This window comes from Bos indicus x Bos taurus, chromosome 20 (genome assembly GCF_003369695.1).
Source record: "Bos indicus x Bos taurus breed Angus x Brahman F1 hybrid chromosome 20, Bos_hybrid_MaternalHap_v2.0, whole genome shotgun sequence".
Taxonomy (NCBI): Eukaryota; Metazoa; Chordata; class Mammalia; order Artiodactyla; family Bovidae; genus Bos; species Bos indicus x Bos taurus.
Genome location: NC_040095.1, coordinates 65,174,544 through 65,187,954, shown reverse-complemented (window position 1 = coordinate 65,187,954; position 13,411 = coordinate 65,174,544). Strand labels below are relative to the sequence as shown.

Sequence of the window (13,411 nt, the reverse complement as noted above, 5' to 3'; positions counted from 1 at the left end):
AGGCCACCAGAGCTCTGGGCCTCAGGTTGTGACGTCATGTGCTCATGCGAGACCATATCAGCTGCACATGGAGACGGCCGCACGTCTTCCTGTCCAGTCTAGTGCTTCTCATTTCATTTTCCTGCCTAACTTCCCGGGCTAGAAGCTCCAGTACAGTGCTCCATATAGTCTTGTTCATGATCTTGGAGGGAAAACATCCAGTCCCTCATCATTAAGTATGATGTTATCTGTGTGTTTTTCACAGATGCCTTTTATCAGGAGAAAGAAAATCCCTTTCATCATGGCCTGATGAGTGTTTTTACAATGAAAGGGTGTTGGGCTTTGTCATATTGATCTATTGAGATAATCATTTGAGGCTTTTTTCCCCTTGTTCTATGAATATAGTGTATCACATTAATTGATTTTCAGGTATTAAACCAGCCTTGCCTTTCTCAGACAAATCCTACTTGATCATGGTATACTTAATCCTTTTCATGTGTGACTAGATTTGGTTTGCTAATATTTTGTCGAGGACTTTTGAATCTAAATTCATAAGAGATGCTGGTCTCTAGTTTTGTTTTCTTGTGCGGTCCTCATCTGGTATTGGTACCAGGGTGATAGTGGTTTCATAGAATCCCTTAGTAACTGTCCCATCCCCTTTATCTTCTAGAGTTTGTGGAAAAAGTAATATAAATTCTTCTTTAAGAGTTTTGTAAAACTCAGCAATGAAGCCATCTGGGCATGAGCTTTTCCTTGTGAGTAGTTTTTATTTTTGTTTTGTTTTTAAATTGCTAATTAAATTGCTCTTTTATAGATTTATTCAGATTTTCTGTTTCTTATGAAGTCATGTTTGGTAGTCTGTCCCTTATCATACTTTTAAGACTATTCATTCCTGCTTTTCTGGGCACTTGTCATCCTTTTCAGCAGAACACAAACAGTCTGTGGTATTAGGGCCAGTTTTTTCCCTTAACAACCTCTTATCTTCCTTTAATGGATTCTTACGCTTGAGAAAAAAAGCAAACTAGATACATCCAGAAAAAAATATCACCAGATGCTCTTCCCCATGTCCCGTGGATTATTGTAAAATGTGAGAGTCAAATTTTAAGAAACTTGTTTTTTCAGGCTCTAATGTAGCTGTTTGACATGACTCCAGAAGGCCCAGGATCTCTTTCAAACATGTATGGTGGAATAATTATTCCTGAAAACAGACGCTGAAATGCATTTTGGAAAACAGGAGCCCATGGATCTTACTTTAGTACAAGAATCTTTTTTTTAAATTCTGATTCATAAAATTAATTATGTGATTTGAAAGCAGATCAACCCATGGTAATTTTTGTTAAATCTGTTAAGATTTTTGTAGTTAAAGGCCAGTGTAATCCATAATCAGTTATTCATTCATGAGGAAATTGATCTATGGCATATCCTATGAAGTATGTAGGTATTTTCTCCATAGTTCTAATAAAAACTGAATGGTTTGCTGTTTTTTCAAAGGAAGAGGGAAGAAAGTTGGAGAAGCAACTGATTCTAATCATTCTTAGGTTTCAATCTGATCACTAATGCTATCATAGTACCTAGAAGAAAAAAAAAAAAAAAAACTCTAGTTAATGGATTAGAGTTCTATAAAGAAAACAGAAATGGCCTCAGGAATTTCATCAAGAGAATTTAATACACTGAAGTGCTTACAGATGGGGGCAAAGCTGAGAAGTCAAACAGGGGATGGCAAAGAAGCCAAGCGGTGAGCAAGGCGGCAAACTGCTACCACCCTAGGTGGGAAGGACACAGGATGGACGCAGTGTCACCGGAAATGTAGGATCCGAGAACCGTGAGCAGCCACGATGCTTCCCTGACAGGGGTGTGGGCCCGCGGAGACGGCAGTAGGTGCAGCCCATTCAGAGAATGACAGTTACATAGAGAAGCAGCAGAAATACCCAGGCTTCCTCCTTCTCCCCTTCCAGTCTTTCCTCAACACTTCCCACTGGCCAAACCATGTTAGAACCATTTGCAAAGAATCTGGAAAATGGAGTGTGTAGGAGATGGCGTGGAAAAATGTTTGAAAACAAATGAAATTATCAGCACATTTAGTGACAAATATTCCCAAATTTGTTGAGATGCATCTGTAAACAGCAAGAAGAATAAATATAAATGACACTGCACATGGTATATTATACTCAAACGGCTGAAGCCAAAGAGAAAAGAAAAAAAAAAAAAAAAACACTTAAATGCAGTCCAAGGAAAAAAATACATTGTGAATGCGAGGGATCAATAATGGAAATTTTTACTGACTTCTCATCAGAACCATTGATATAAACATGTTCAATCCGGGATTAAGTATTCAATAAAACTATTCCTTTTTTTAAAATGAGATGAAAGCCATTTTGCAAATGAAAGAAAGCTAGAGGAATTCATCACCAGCAAACCTATAGTATAAGAAATGCTAATGGAAGTTCTTCAAGCTGAACTGAAATGATAACAGAGGCAAATTTGAATCTACAGGAGGGAATGAAGAGAAGAATGTGCTCTTAATACATGAGCATATAAAAGACCATATGTTTATATAGTATTAATTTTTCTAAAAGACAACTGATCATTTAAGGCAAAAAATAATAGTTACACTAAGTATTGTGATGCAGAGAAGAGGGGAATTATATTGTTGTCAGTTCAGTTCAGATCAATTGCTCAGACATGTCTGACTCTTTGCAAACCCATGGACTGTAGCACCCCAGGCTTCCCTGTCCATCACCAACTCCCTGAGCTTGCTCAGACTTATGTCCATCGAGTCAATGATGCCATCCAACCATCTCATCCTCTGTCATCCTTCTCCTCCTGCCTTCAATCTTGCCCAGCATCAGGGTCTTATCCAATGAGTCAGTTCTTCACATCAGGCGGCCAAAGTATTGGAGCTTCAGCTTCAACATCAGTCCTTCCAATGAATATTCAGGGTTGATTTTCTTTAGGATTGACTGGTGTGGTCTCCTTACAGTCCAGGGGACTTTCAAGAGTCTTATCCAACACCATAGTTCAAAACCATAAATTCTTCGGTGCTCAGCTTTCTTTCTATATTGTTGTCAGGACATTATATATTTTTGAAGTGTTACAATATTAATATTAAGTAACTTCTGATACATTAATCATGTATATTTTATGTCTTGAGCAATCACTAAAAATACAAAGAGGTATAGCTAACAAATCAATAGAAGAAACTAAAAATCCTGTGAAAATATTATATTAAAGAAAAACGACAATAAGGGAGAAACAAAACTGAAAAGACATGAGACAGACAGAAAACAAATAGTAAAATGGTAGACTTGTAATGAAGAATAGCATCTAATGTCGTGTACCACACCATGCAGACAAAGCAGAAGTACACCAGACAAAAGATGGTCATATGATAGGTTTATTATTAAATGTACAAGGACTAATACTCCAAATAAAAGCATGATGAAGCCATATACTGTCTACAAGAGATGCTCTTTAAGCACAGAAGGAAGTTAGGTTGTAATTAAAAGGATGGAAAATAGACATCATATAAACAGTAAGTATAAGAAAATTACCATCCATATATTGATATCAGACAAGGAGACATGGAGGCAAGAAGTATGGACAAAGGTAAAGAGCAGCATTGAAAATTAACAAAAGCTTCAATTTATCAGAAAACATAAAATCATTAAATGGTATATACTTAAAACACAGCTATAGAATACTTGAAAAAAAACCTGAAAAACACAAAGAGAATTAGACAAACCAATAACTAGAATTAGATGTTTAATATTCCTTTTCTATCCCTTGCTAGACATAAGAGTTTTGAAAACCTGAGTAAGACTAACTTCCTGTGAATTAGCATTCATAGAACACTAAATCCAACAGTGAAATGCATGTTATTTTTAACTGCACATGGAGCATTGACCAAGAAGTGACATAAAATCATCTCAACAAATCTGAAAAGGTTGAAATGTGAAAGCTAGAAAAACTTATAAACATATCTAACCACACCAACACTTAAAATGTAAAACACAGAATATCTAAAACAAATCCCAACTATTTTAGTGTTAAACTATATATACTTCTGAACAACCTAGTCAAATAAAAAACTACAAGACAATGTGTAGGTAGGGCTGAGTCCCTTCACTGTTCGCCGGAAACTATTACAGCATTGTTAGTTGGTTATACCTCAATTCAAAACTACAAAATTTACAGATGTGAGAGTTGGACCATAAATAAGTCTGAGCACTGAAGAACTGATGCTTTCAAACTGTGGTGCTGGAGAAGACTGCTGAGCTATTTCAAATCCTAAAAGATGATGCTGTGAAAGTGCTACACTCAATATGCCAGCAAATTTGGAGAACTCAGCAGTGGCCACAGGACTAGAAAAGGTCAATTTTCTTTCCAATCCCAAAGAAAGGCAATGCCAAAGAATGTTCAAACTACTGCACAATTGCACTCATCTTACATGCTAGTAAAGTAATGCTCAAAATTCTCCAAGCCAGTCTTGGAACAGTAGGTGAACTGTGAACTTCCAGATGTTCAAGCTGGATTTAGAAAAGGCAGAGGAACCAGAGATCAAATTGCCAACATCCGTTGGATCATCAAAAAAGTAAGAGAGTTCCAGGAAAACATCTATTTCTGCTTTATTAACTATGTCAAAGCCTTTGACTGTGTGGATCATCACAAACTGTAGAAAATTCTTCAAGAGATGGGAATACCAGACCACCTGACCTGCCTCCTGAGATATCTGTGTGCAGGTCAGGAAGCAACAGTTAGAACTGGACATGGAACAACAGACTGGTTCTAAATTGGGACAGGAGTACATCAAGGCTGTATATTGTCACCCTGCTTATTTAACTTCTATGCAGAGTACATCATGAGAAACACTGGGCTGGATGAAGCACAAGCTGGAATCACGATTGCCGGGAGGAATATCAATAACCTCAGATATATAGATGATATTACCCTTATGGCAGAAAGCAAAGAAGAATTAAAGAGCCTCTTGATGAAAGTTAAGAGGAAAGTGAAAATGTTGGCTTAAAGCTCAACATTCAGAAAACTAAGATCGTGGGATCTGGTCCCATCACTTCATGGCAAATAGATGGGGGAAACAGTGGAAACAGTGGCTGGCTTTATTTTGGGGGGCTCCAAAATCACTGCAGATGGTGACTGCAGCCATGAAATTAAAAGACGCTTGCTCCTTGGAAGAAAAGTTAAGACCAACCTAGACAGCATATTCAAAAGCAGAGGCATTATTTTGGTGACAAAGGTTCATCTAGTCAAGGCTATGGTTTTTCCAGTAGTCATGTATGGATGTGAGAGTTGGACTATCAAGTAAGCTGGGCACCGAAGAATGGATGCTTTTGAACTGTGGTATTGGAGAAGACTCTTGAGAATCTCTTGGACTTCAAGGAGATCCAACCAGTCCATCCTAAAGGAGATTAGTCCTGGATGTTCATTGGAAGAACTGATGCTGAAGCTGAAGCTCCAATATTTTGGCTACCTGATGCGAAAAGGCGACTCATTGGAAAAGACCATGATGCTAGGAAAGATTAAAGGCAAAAGAAGAAGGGGGCTGCAGAAGATGAGATGGTTAGATAGCATCACAAACTCAATGGACATGAATTTGAGCAAACTCCGGGAGATACTAACAGACAGAGGAGCCTGGCATGCTGCAGTCCATAGGGTCCCAAAGACTTCGCGACTGAACAAGAATACTAAATAAAATGTTTTTTTTTTTTTTAAGTCAGTTTTTCAAAGGAATGGAAAAAGAATATGTGGTTTTTGTATATGTATCATGGAATATTGTTGTTGCTTAGTCACTAAGTCATGTCCCACTGTTTTGCAACCCCATGGACTGTAGCCCACCAGGCTCCTCTGCCCATGGGATTTCCCAGGCAAGAACACTGGAGTGGATTGCCATTTATTCTCCAAAGGCTCTTCCCAACCCAGGGATCCAACCCACATCCCCTGCCTTGCAGGTGAATTCCTTACTGCCAAGCCACTGGGGAAGCCCATATAGTGAAATGTTATTCAGCCATAAAAAGAATAAAATTTGCAGCAACATGAATGCAACTAGAGTATCATGCTAAGTGAAGTAAGTCAGAAAGAGAAAGATAAATACCCAAAACGTGGCACAAATGAACACATCTACAAAACAGAAAGTGACTCACAGGCCTAGGGGACAGACCTGCGGCTGCAGATGAGGTGCGGTAGGGAGAGGCGTGGCCTGGGGGCTTGGAGCTGGTGCGCGTGTTCATGGGGACAGACCTGTAGCTGCAGATGAGATGCAGTAGGGAGAGGCGCGGCCTGGGGGCTTGGAGCTGGTGGGGGACAGACTTGTGGCTGCAGATGAGATGCGGTAGGGAGAGGCGCGGACTGGGGGCTTGGAGCTGGTGCGCGCGTGCGTGCTAAGTCGCTGCAGTCCCGTCCGACCCTTTGGGACCCTGTGAACTGTAGCCCACCAGGCCCTTCTCTCCATGGGATTGGAGTTGCTAGATGCAAGCTAGTGCATTAAAGTGGATTAAGAACAGGTCCTGCTGTGTAGCACAGGAAACTATTGAATATCCTGTGATACGCCGTAATGGAAAAGAATGGCGACACTGGCGATAAGGAACCCACCTGCCAATGCAGGAGCTGCAAGCAACATGGGTCTATCCCTGGGTGGGCAAGATCCCCTGGAGAAGGGAAAGACTACCACTCCAGCGCTCTCGCCTGGACAATCCCATGGACAGAGGAGCCTGGCAGGCTACAGTCCACAGGGTCACAAAAAGTCGGACATGGCTGAAGCAACTGAGCACTCACATATGGCACAGGGAAGTGTATTCAATACCCTGTGATAAACCATAATGTAAAAGAGCATAAACGTGTGTATATGTGTACAGCTTAGTCACTTTGCTGTACAGCAGAGATTGGCACAACTTTGTAAATCAACTATATTTCAATTAAAAAATTGAAATAAATCCAAAAAGTCACAAGACAAATTAGCAGATGTTTTGTGTATTAAAAGAAACTGTGTGGACTGTCGCTTCACAGTAATTTAGAGAGGAATTTGTAGCTTTAAATGCTTATATTTGAAAGAAGAAACAGTTGAAGTCAGTTGTTTACCTTTCAACCTTAGGAAGCTGGGAAAAGATGAGCAAGTCCAATAAGTAGGAGGGAACATACACTAAGAAAAAAGTAATCAATAAACGGAAGACAAACAACAGAAAAGTAATAAAGACAAATGTTGGTTCTTTAAAAAAACAGTTAAATGCCGAACCGTTAGCAAGACTAAGAAAGAAAAACAGAACAATAATCACAAACCACCCAAACTAATGTTACAAGAAATAAAATGGTATTTACTACAGATTCTACAGATTTTAACAGGATAAATATGAAAAGTTATGAATTACTCAAGGCCAAAAAATTTACAACTTAGATAAAATGGGAAAATTCATGGACTGTACGACTTGCCAAATTGAACACATATTGAAAATTTAAATGGATATTTATGTGATGTTATTGTTCAGTCACTAAGTCATGTCCGATTCTTTGCGACCACATGGACTACAGCACGCCAGGCTCCCCTGTCCTTGTATTAAATTTGTTTTTTACTCAAGTTCTGTCTGAACTTTACCAAACATTTTAAGAAAATAAGATGGAGAGAACTGGTCAAATATTAATAAATTTCATAATTGTGAATGGAGGAAAATGTCCTGTTCTTGGAAAGAAAGTCAAAGTTTGAGGCTATAAACCAAATGTCACTTCTGTACCACCTTTAAAAATCTAGCTAAAATTAAAAGTGAAAAGGTTGGAAATAAAGCATAGAAAATAGCTATTTTAGGAAACAGCTTCCAGAAAGAGGAAAGCTGTAGTAGTATGAATTTCTGACAATCTAAATCCAAGTGAAAGACATTTAGCATGAAAACAGAGAAGCTTATTTTACAGTACAGTCACCAAGAAAAGTTAACAATCATGAATCTTTATGCACTCCAGCATCTCTTTGAAATAAATAGACACTATTAAAATGTTCAGATGTATTGACAAACCCACAAACTTAGTTGGAAATGTTAATATATTCTAAAATTGACAGATCAAATTGAGCCAATAAATCAGCCCACTGGGGATCTGACTAACTCCTCAAGCTCTGACAATAGACTCACTGAAAGAACTTGCTTTGTTTCCAACAAAAAGGAAATGTAAATATGTATCATAAGACATAATAGAAATGGAATGTATTTATCACATCCCAGAAGAAAAAGAAATTGTCAAAGTAAAAATAATAGAGACCACAATCTCTGATCAAACCTAGTGACATTAGAAATAACAAGGACAGACCAAAAATAATTTCCCTGTATAGTTACTCTTGTATTAAAAGGAAAAGAAAATTGAAATTATAGGCTTTTTAGAAAAGAATGGCAATGAGTAGCTATAAATCAAAAGCCGTGGGATTTGGCTAAAGCAGTAATTATAGGAATATTTATGTCCTTAAATGCATTTATTAGAAAATAGAAAAGATTAGCAGCAAATGACAATCAAGAAAAAGAACAAATGAAAGTTTAAATAAAGAAGGAGGAAAGGATTATTTTAAGTTAAATTAGAAACCAATAATAAAGAAAATGATCAGAAAGCATGGACCTTAATAATAAGCCAAAAGTTCATTCTTTGAGAAGTTCAGCAAACATGCAAAGCTTCAAAAGTCTTATCTAAAGAGAATCAGAAAAATAACATGAAGGACAAGAAGAAACTGCTTCAACTATAACAACTTCAAAAATTGTAAGAGAATATTAAGTAGAATGTCTCACATTCAAAATTTAAATGAAAAGGATAATTTCCCAGGAAAGTTAAAGCAGTAAACATGATTGAAACGTGACATGTTTACTCCAAGAAGCACAACCTGGGTCAGGTATACAATTGTGTGGGCTTTAATCCCAACCCATACCACTTGGGAGGGTTGTTAACTTTTGGTTGGTTTCTCAGTTTCTCTGGGTGTCAGTTTCTCTTGCACAAAATGAGGTAAGAACAGTAACCCTGCTGTCCAGGGTTACATATGCATACAAAGCCTTTAGAACAGTGCTGGCCACACAGTATTCTATCATCATGCCATCATGTCATGCCACCATCAGCTTCACCCTCCTATTACCAGATGGTTTAGAGCTGAGACTTACCAGACCTTCAATTAGAGATCATTCATATTTGAACAGTTACAGACCTAAGAAAAAAGTATTATTTTTCTGACATCAGCCTTATGCAGATGGCATCACCTTAACACCAACAAGGAACCAGGGGAGCACAGAGTCACAGGAAACCCATCAGAGCTCTCTTAGATGCGTGAAAAGAATGGCCAGTGGAAGTTGAGCAGATGAGTTCTGGTGTCCCTTCCATTGCAGGAATAGCAAGAGTCTTCCTATGCTCCCCTCCGTCCACGGTGCTAACAGGAGGCCTGAGAGTCTGTGATGGGGAGATGCTGAAACTGTGGATTCTGAGCAGGGATTAAGGAGCAATGTCTGAGACAAAAGGTGTTTGGGATGGGGGAGGCGAGGAGGCTTACAGAGCTTACCTTTCTGAGACTGTGAGTTACTCAAAACACGGGTCTTACTCATGTTTGCTCCCTTCCAACCCAGCGTGGACCTGGCCACGAGACAAGTCAACAATCTAGGTGTATTTGGTGTATCTGTACCCTCCTAGCAGACACTTAGCGTTACTCGTAAAATGTGAACAAATGTCATTATCAGGCTGGTATTTGAAAGCATGTGCATCGTGTCTAGGACATAACTCAGCACTCCATAAGGACATCCTTGGGGCAGCTTTGAGTGCACAGTGGTTTGAAGTCAAGGTTTTGTAGATCTTGCTTGATGTGTGCTATCTCTCAAGATAGAACAACTATCTGAGTGCCAACTGAGTGGACCCTTCCTATCCTGATGGCATGAAGGGGTTCCTTAGTTCACTGATGGCTCGCTTCTTTTCCCCCTGCTGGGGGCTCACAGCTGTGCACTCACTGGGCATTTCAGCTTGTAGATTGCTCATACCTGGGTCTTCCTTTGATGCATCAACATTCACTTCTTAGTGTCCCCATGCTTCTCAGTACCAAGTCTCCTGTCTCTTCAGTTTCTCTAGCCAACTTCATTGGCTCGAGCTTCCACTGTGATCTCAGGTACCACCTGACCTCTCTTTGGATGTTGCATTTAAATTTCATCTTGGATTATTCGTTATGGCTCATCTTTTCTAATACTCCCAACCCCTTCTTCCTTTGGATTACATGATGTTTTAAGAGGTCTTTAGTTTTCATTGTATAAAGGACCTTTCAGAAATGCATACAATTCTTGCAAACAGTTTTATCCTTTGGATGAAAGCACGTTTTAAGACACCGTAAATTTCTGAATTGTTTACAGGAACTCTGAGAAATGCATACAGTTCTCGTGACCACTTTTATCTACTTGTAACCGGAGGGTGACAGAACCTGTAACTTAGTGGGTACTTTTCTCACATGATCACAGGAACCTTGTGTGCTCATTGGCTCATGCAAAAATGCAAAGGCCACAGAGTGAGAACGGGGAATGAATGAGGTTTCCGCTGACATCGATGAGGCTGCCCTGGAGGCAAAACTGCCAGGACATCGAGGCAGGGAAGGGGGCACCATGATGGCCGTGGTCGGGTGTGGGCATGAAGGTGCTGGTTGCAGAGGCAAGTCGTGTAAAGAGGGTTTTTCTCTTATGAAGAAATGATGCTGGTTAGACAGCTGGAGGAGCATGGTGGGCTGCAGCCCATGGGGTCGCTAAGAGTCGGACACGACTGAGCAACGTCACATTCACTTTTCACTTGCATGCATTGAAGAAGGAAATGGGAACCCACTCCAGTGTTCTTGCCTGAAGAATCCCAGGGACTGGGGAGCCTGGTGGGCTGCCGTCTATGGGGTCGCACAGAGTCGGACACGACTGAAGCAACTTAGCAGCAGCAGCAGCAGGACAGTTTTAATGTCTATCACAGCAAGTTGTTCAGACACAGCCGTAGATACATTTTCCTATGGACGTATCTCTGGTTTGTTTTTAGCGCCATTTTCATTTCTCAAAGATATTAGTGAGGAATGAAGTCCTCATTTTAAAAACCCTAATTCAAGCCACAAGAATTCGCGATGGCTTTCCAGGAAAACTAAAGCTGTCCACACTAACATGTTCCTTTTTGTTTCCCGGTAGAACGTCCATTCTCGGGATTTCCTTTGGAGCGGCGTTTCTCTCACTTGCCTTTATCCTTTTCGTCTGCTTTGCTGGACAGCTTTTGGTAGGTACTTCACATACGGAATTTCTTTGAAAAGTGTGCTCATTGAAAACTGATTGCTCTATCAAAATAGGAGCTTGTTGATTTACTGTTTCATGAGATACACAGCCCAGTAGAGAGGCCAGAATCCTTCATGTCAACAGCCCAGACTATGAACTGAGGAAGCCCATAACAACCAAGACACTAACTCAAAGGTTACCTGAAATATTGGATAGCGTGCTATAAAATCACATTTGTGTTTATTTGTTTCTGTCAACATTTTGTACTATCCCTCTTAAGTTTTCAGAGTATTTATAACAGCAAATACTAATGTAATAGGAGGCTTTTAATGACCAGGAGAATTAAAATGTAAACCAAGTGTGTCTTTGGTAATGACTTCCACAAGGTATAAAATTTTAGAAAATATGAAAATAACAAATGTAAAAATATCTCTTATTAGTGTTTTAGCTTAAAACCAATCATTGTCAGCACTTATGGTTTAAGTGCTCGTTCAGGATATAAGAAGTAAACCTCACTGGACTCTTGAGTGTAAAGCAGTTGTTGCTGGGTGGCCTGGATCTGTGAGAGCATCCTGAGAAAGCCAACGATGAGACAGAAGTCCCGAAAGATAGTCAAGGCTTCATTTTGTTCACTGGAAGTGAGTTGAAACAGGACTGAACTGGAGTCCCAGCACTGGGTGCATCCTGGTCTGATATATGGCATCATTGGGCCAAAAAAGGGCTTAGGATTCCAAAGCATGTCTCTCCCTCTGGACAGTGGATGCTGCATCCTTCTGCCGTGGACCTTTGCAGACTTTGGTGGGTTCCGTTTGCTATGTCATAGTTTGAATGTTTCCAATTGGCTTGGAAAGTCTTCCAAAAGTAAGACTGTGGTTTCTCATTTCCTCAAATGCACACATGGCATCTCAAGTCACTTTAAAATCCCCTGAAGACCTCACAGGTTGTAGAGAAGATGGAGTAACTGTTGACCATGGGGATCTTTGTCAAGTTTGAGATAGGAGGAATTCCTAACATACGAGGAAACCTGACTTTCTGTGTGCAGATTCCCCTTGGGTGGAAACGCACACACACTCTACCCTTTCTCTTCCTGACTCCCCAAAGACACCTGCAGCCTGTTTCTCCAGTTTTCAGAATAGGGATGATCATTTGTGGTTCTGTTGGAAATCTAAACCCTGCTCTCATTAAAGCTGTGTATATCCTTGTGTCTGAGTAGACATACTTCTCGTTTTTTTGGAATCCAGTCTTGAGGGTGGCAGGGGTATAGTCCATAGTTAGGGTTTCAGACTGACTTTTCTTTCCACTGAAAATGAAACTGCCAGTCACACAGTCGTGTCTGACTCTTTGCAACCCCATGGACTGTAGCCTGCCCGGCTGCTCTGTCCATGGAATTCTCCAGGCAAGAATACTGGACTGGGTTGCCATTGCCTTCTCCAGGGCATCTTCCCAACCCAGGGATCAATCCGGGTCTCCCACATTGCAGGCAGATTCCTTACCGTCTGGTCCACTAAGTTGCTATAAAAAAGAAAGACAGAGCCAGAGGAGGAAGGGAGAATCCCTGGGGCATCTTTCCTGCCTTGGTGAGAAAGTTTCAGTAATGTCTCCCCTCTCAGCCCGACTATAATCTGACCACAGTGTTGAACTTTCATGGCTTTGGGTCCTTCCTGTAAGAGCCTTGGGGTGATCAAAATCTAACATTCCTGGCTTCTGGTTCCTCCTGGAAACCAGAGCCTTCCCTGGGGGCATCCCAGGATTCTAATGCCCACACACCAGATGCTACAAAGTCCTTTTTAACTCTGCGTTGTCCCAAAGAGAAAAGTTGAAGGCTGCAAATGAACCTATGTTTACCTCCTCCCCAGGGGAAGCCTGTGCTTTGCCAAAGTGGTCAGGAAGACCAAGCTTAAAGACATCTGGTCTCTCTCAACTTGAATGGATAGGATCTGTGCCCGAGTCTCCCCCTACTGGCCTCTTGAGATCCTTAGTCCACATGTAATCCTGGTAAAATTAAAGAAGGAATTCTGGTTCCACTAGGGGGTTCTTTTCACTCTTTAAAATAGTCTGTAAGGATTTTTTCTTTAACGTACAACATCAAACATGGTATTGCACAAAGGCTTTAAATGTGCTTTCTATTCAACCCTCCAAATTCAGTCAAAAACTACACATATCACCGTTGAGATTCTTGTCTTTTCTAAGCCAGA

The 13,411-nt window shown here is 40.3% G+C and overlaps 1 protein-coding gene across 1 annotated transcript in view; it reads left to right on the top strand.

Annotated features, from left to right (window-relative positions):
- Positions 1 to 13,411, top strand: part of ADCY2 (adenylate cyclase 2) — a 454,325-nt gene that overhangs the window by 355,695 nt on the left and 85,219 nt on the right. Inside the window, exon 15 of the mRNA XM_027520567.1 lies at positions 11,136 to 11,220. Coding sequence (XP_027376368.1) covers positions 11,136 to 11,220 — 85 coding nt within the window. The remainder of the gene's footprint in view (positions 1 to 11,135; positions 11,221 to 13,411) is intronic.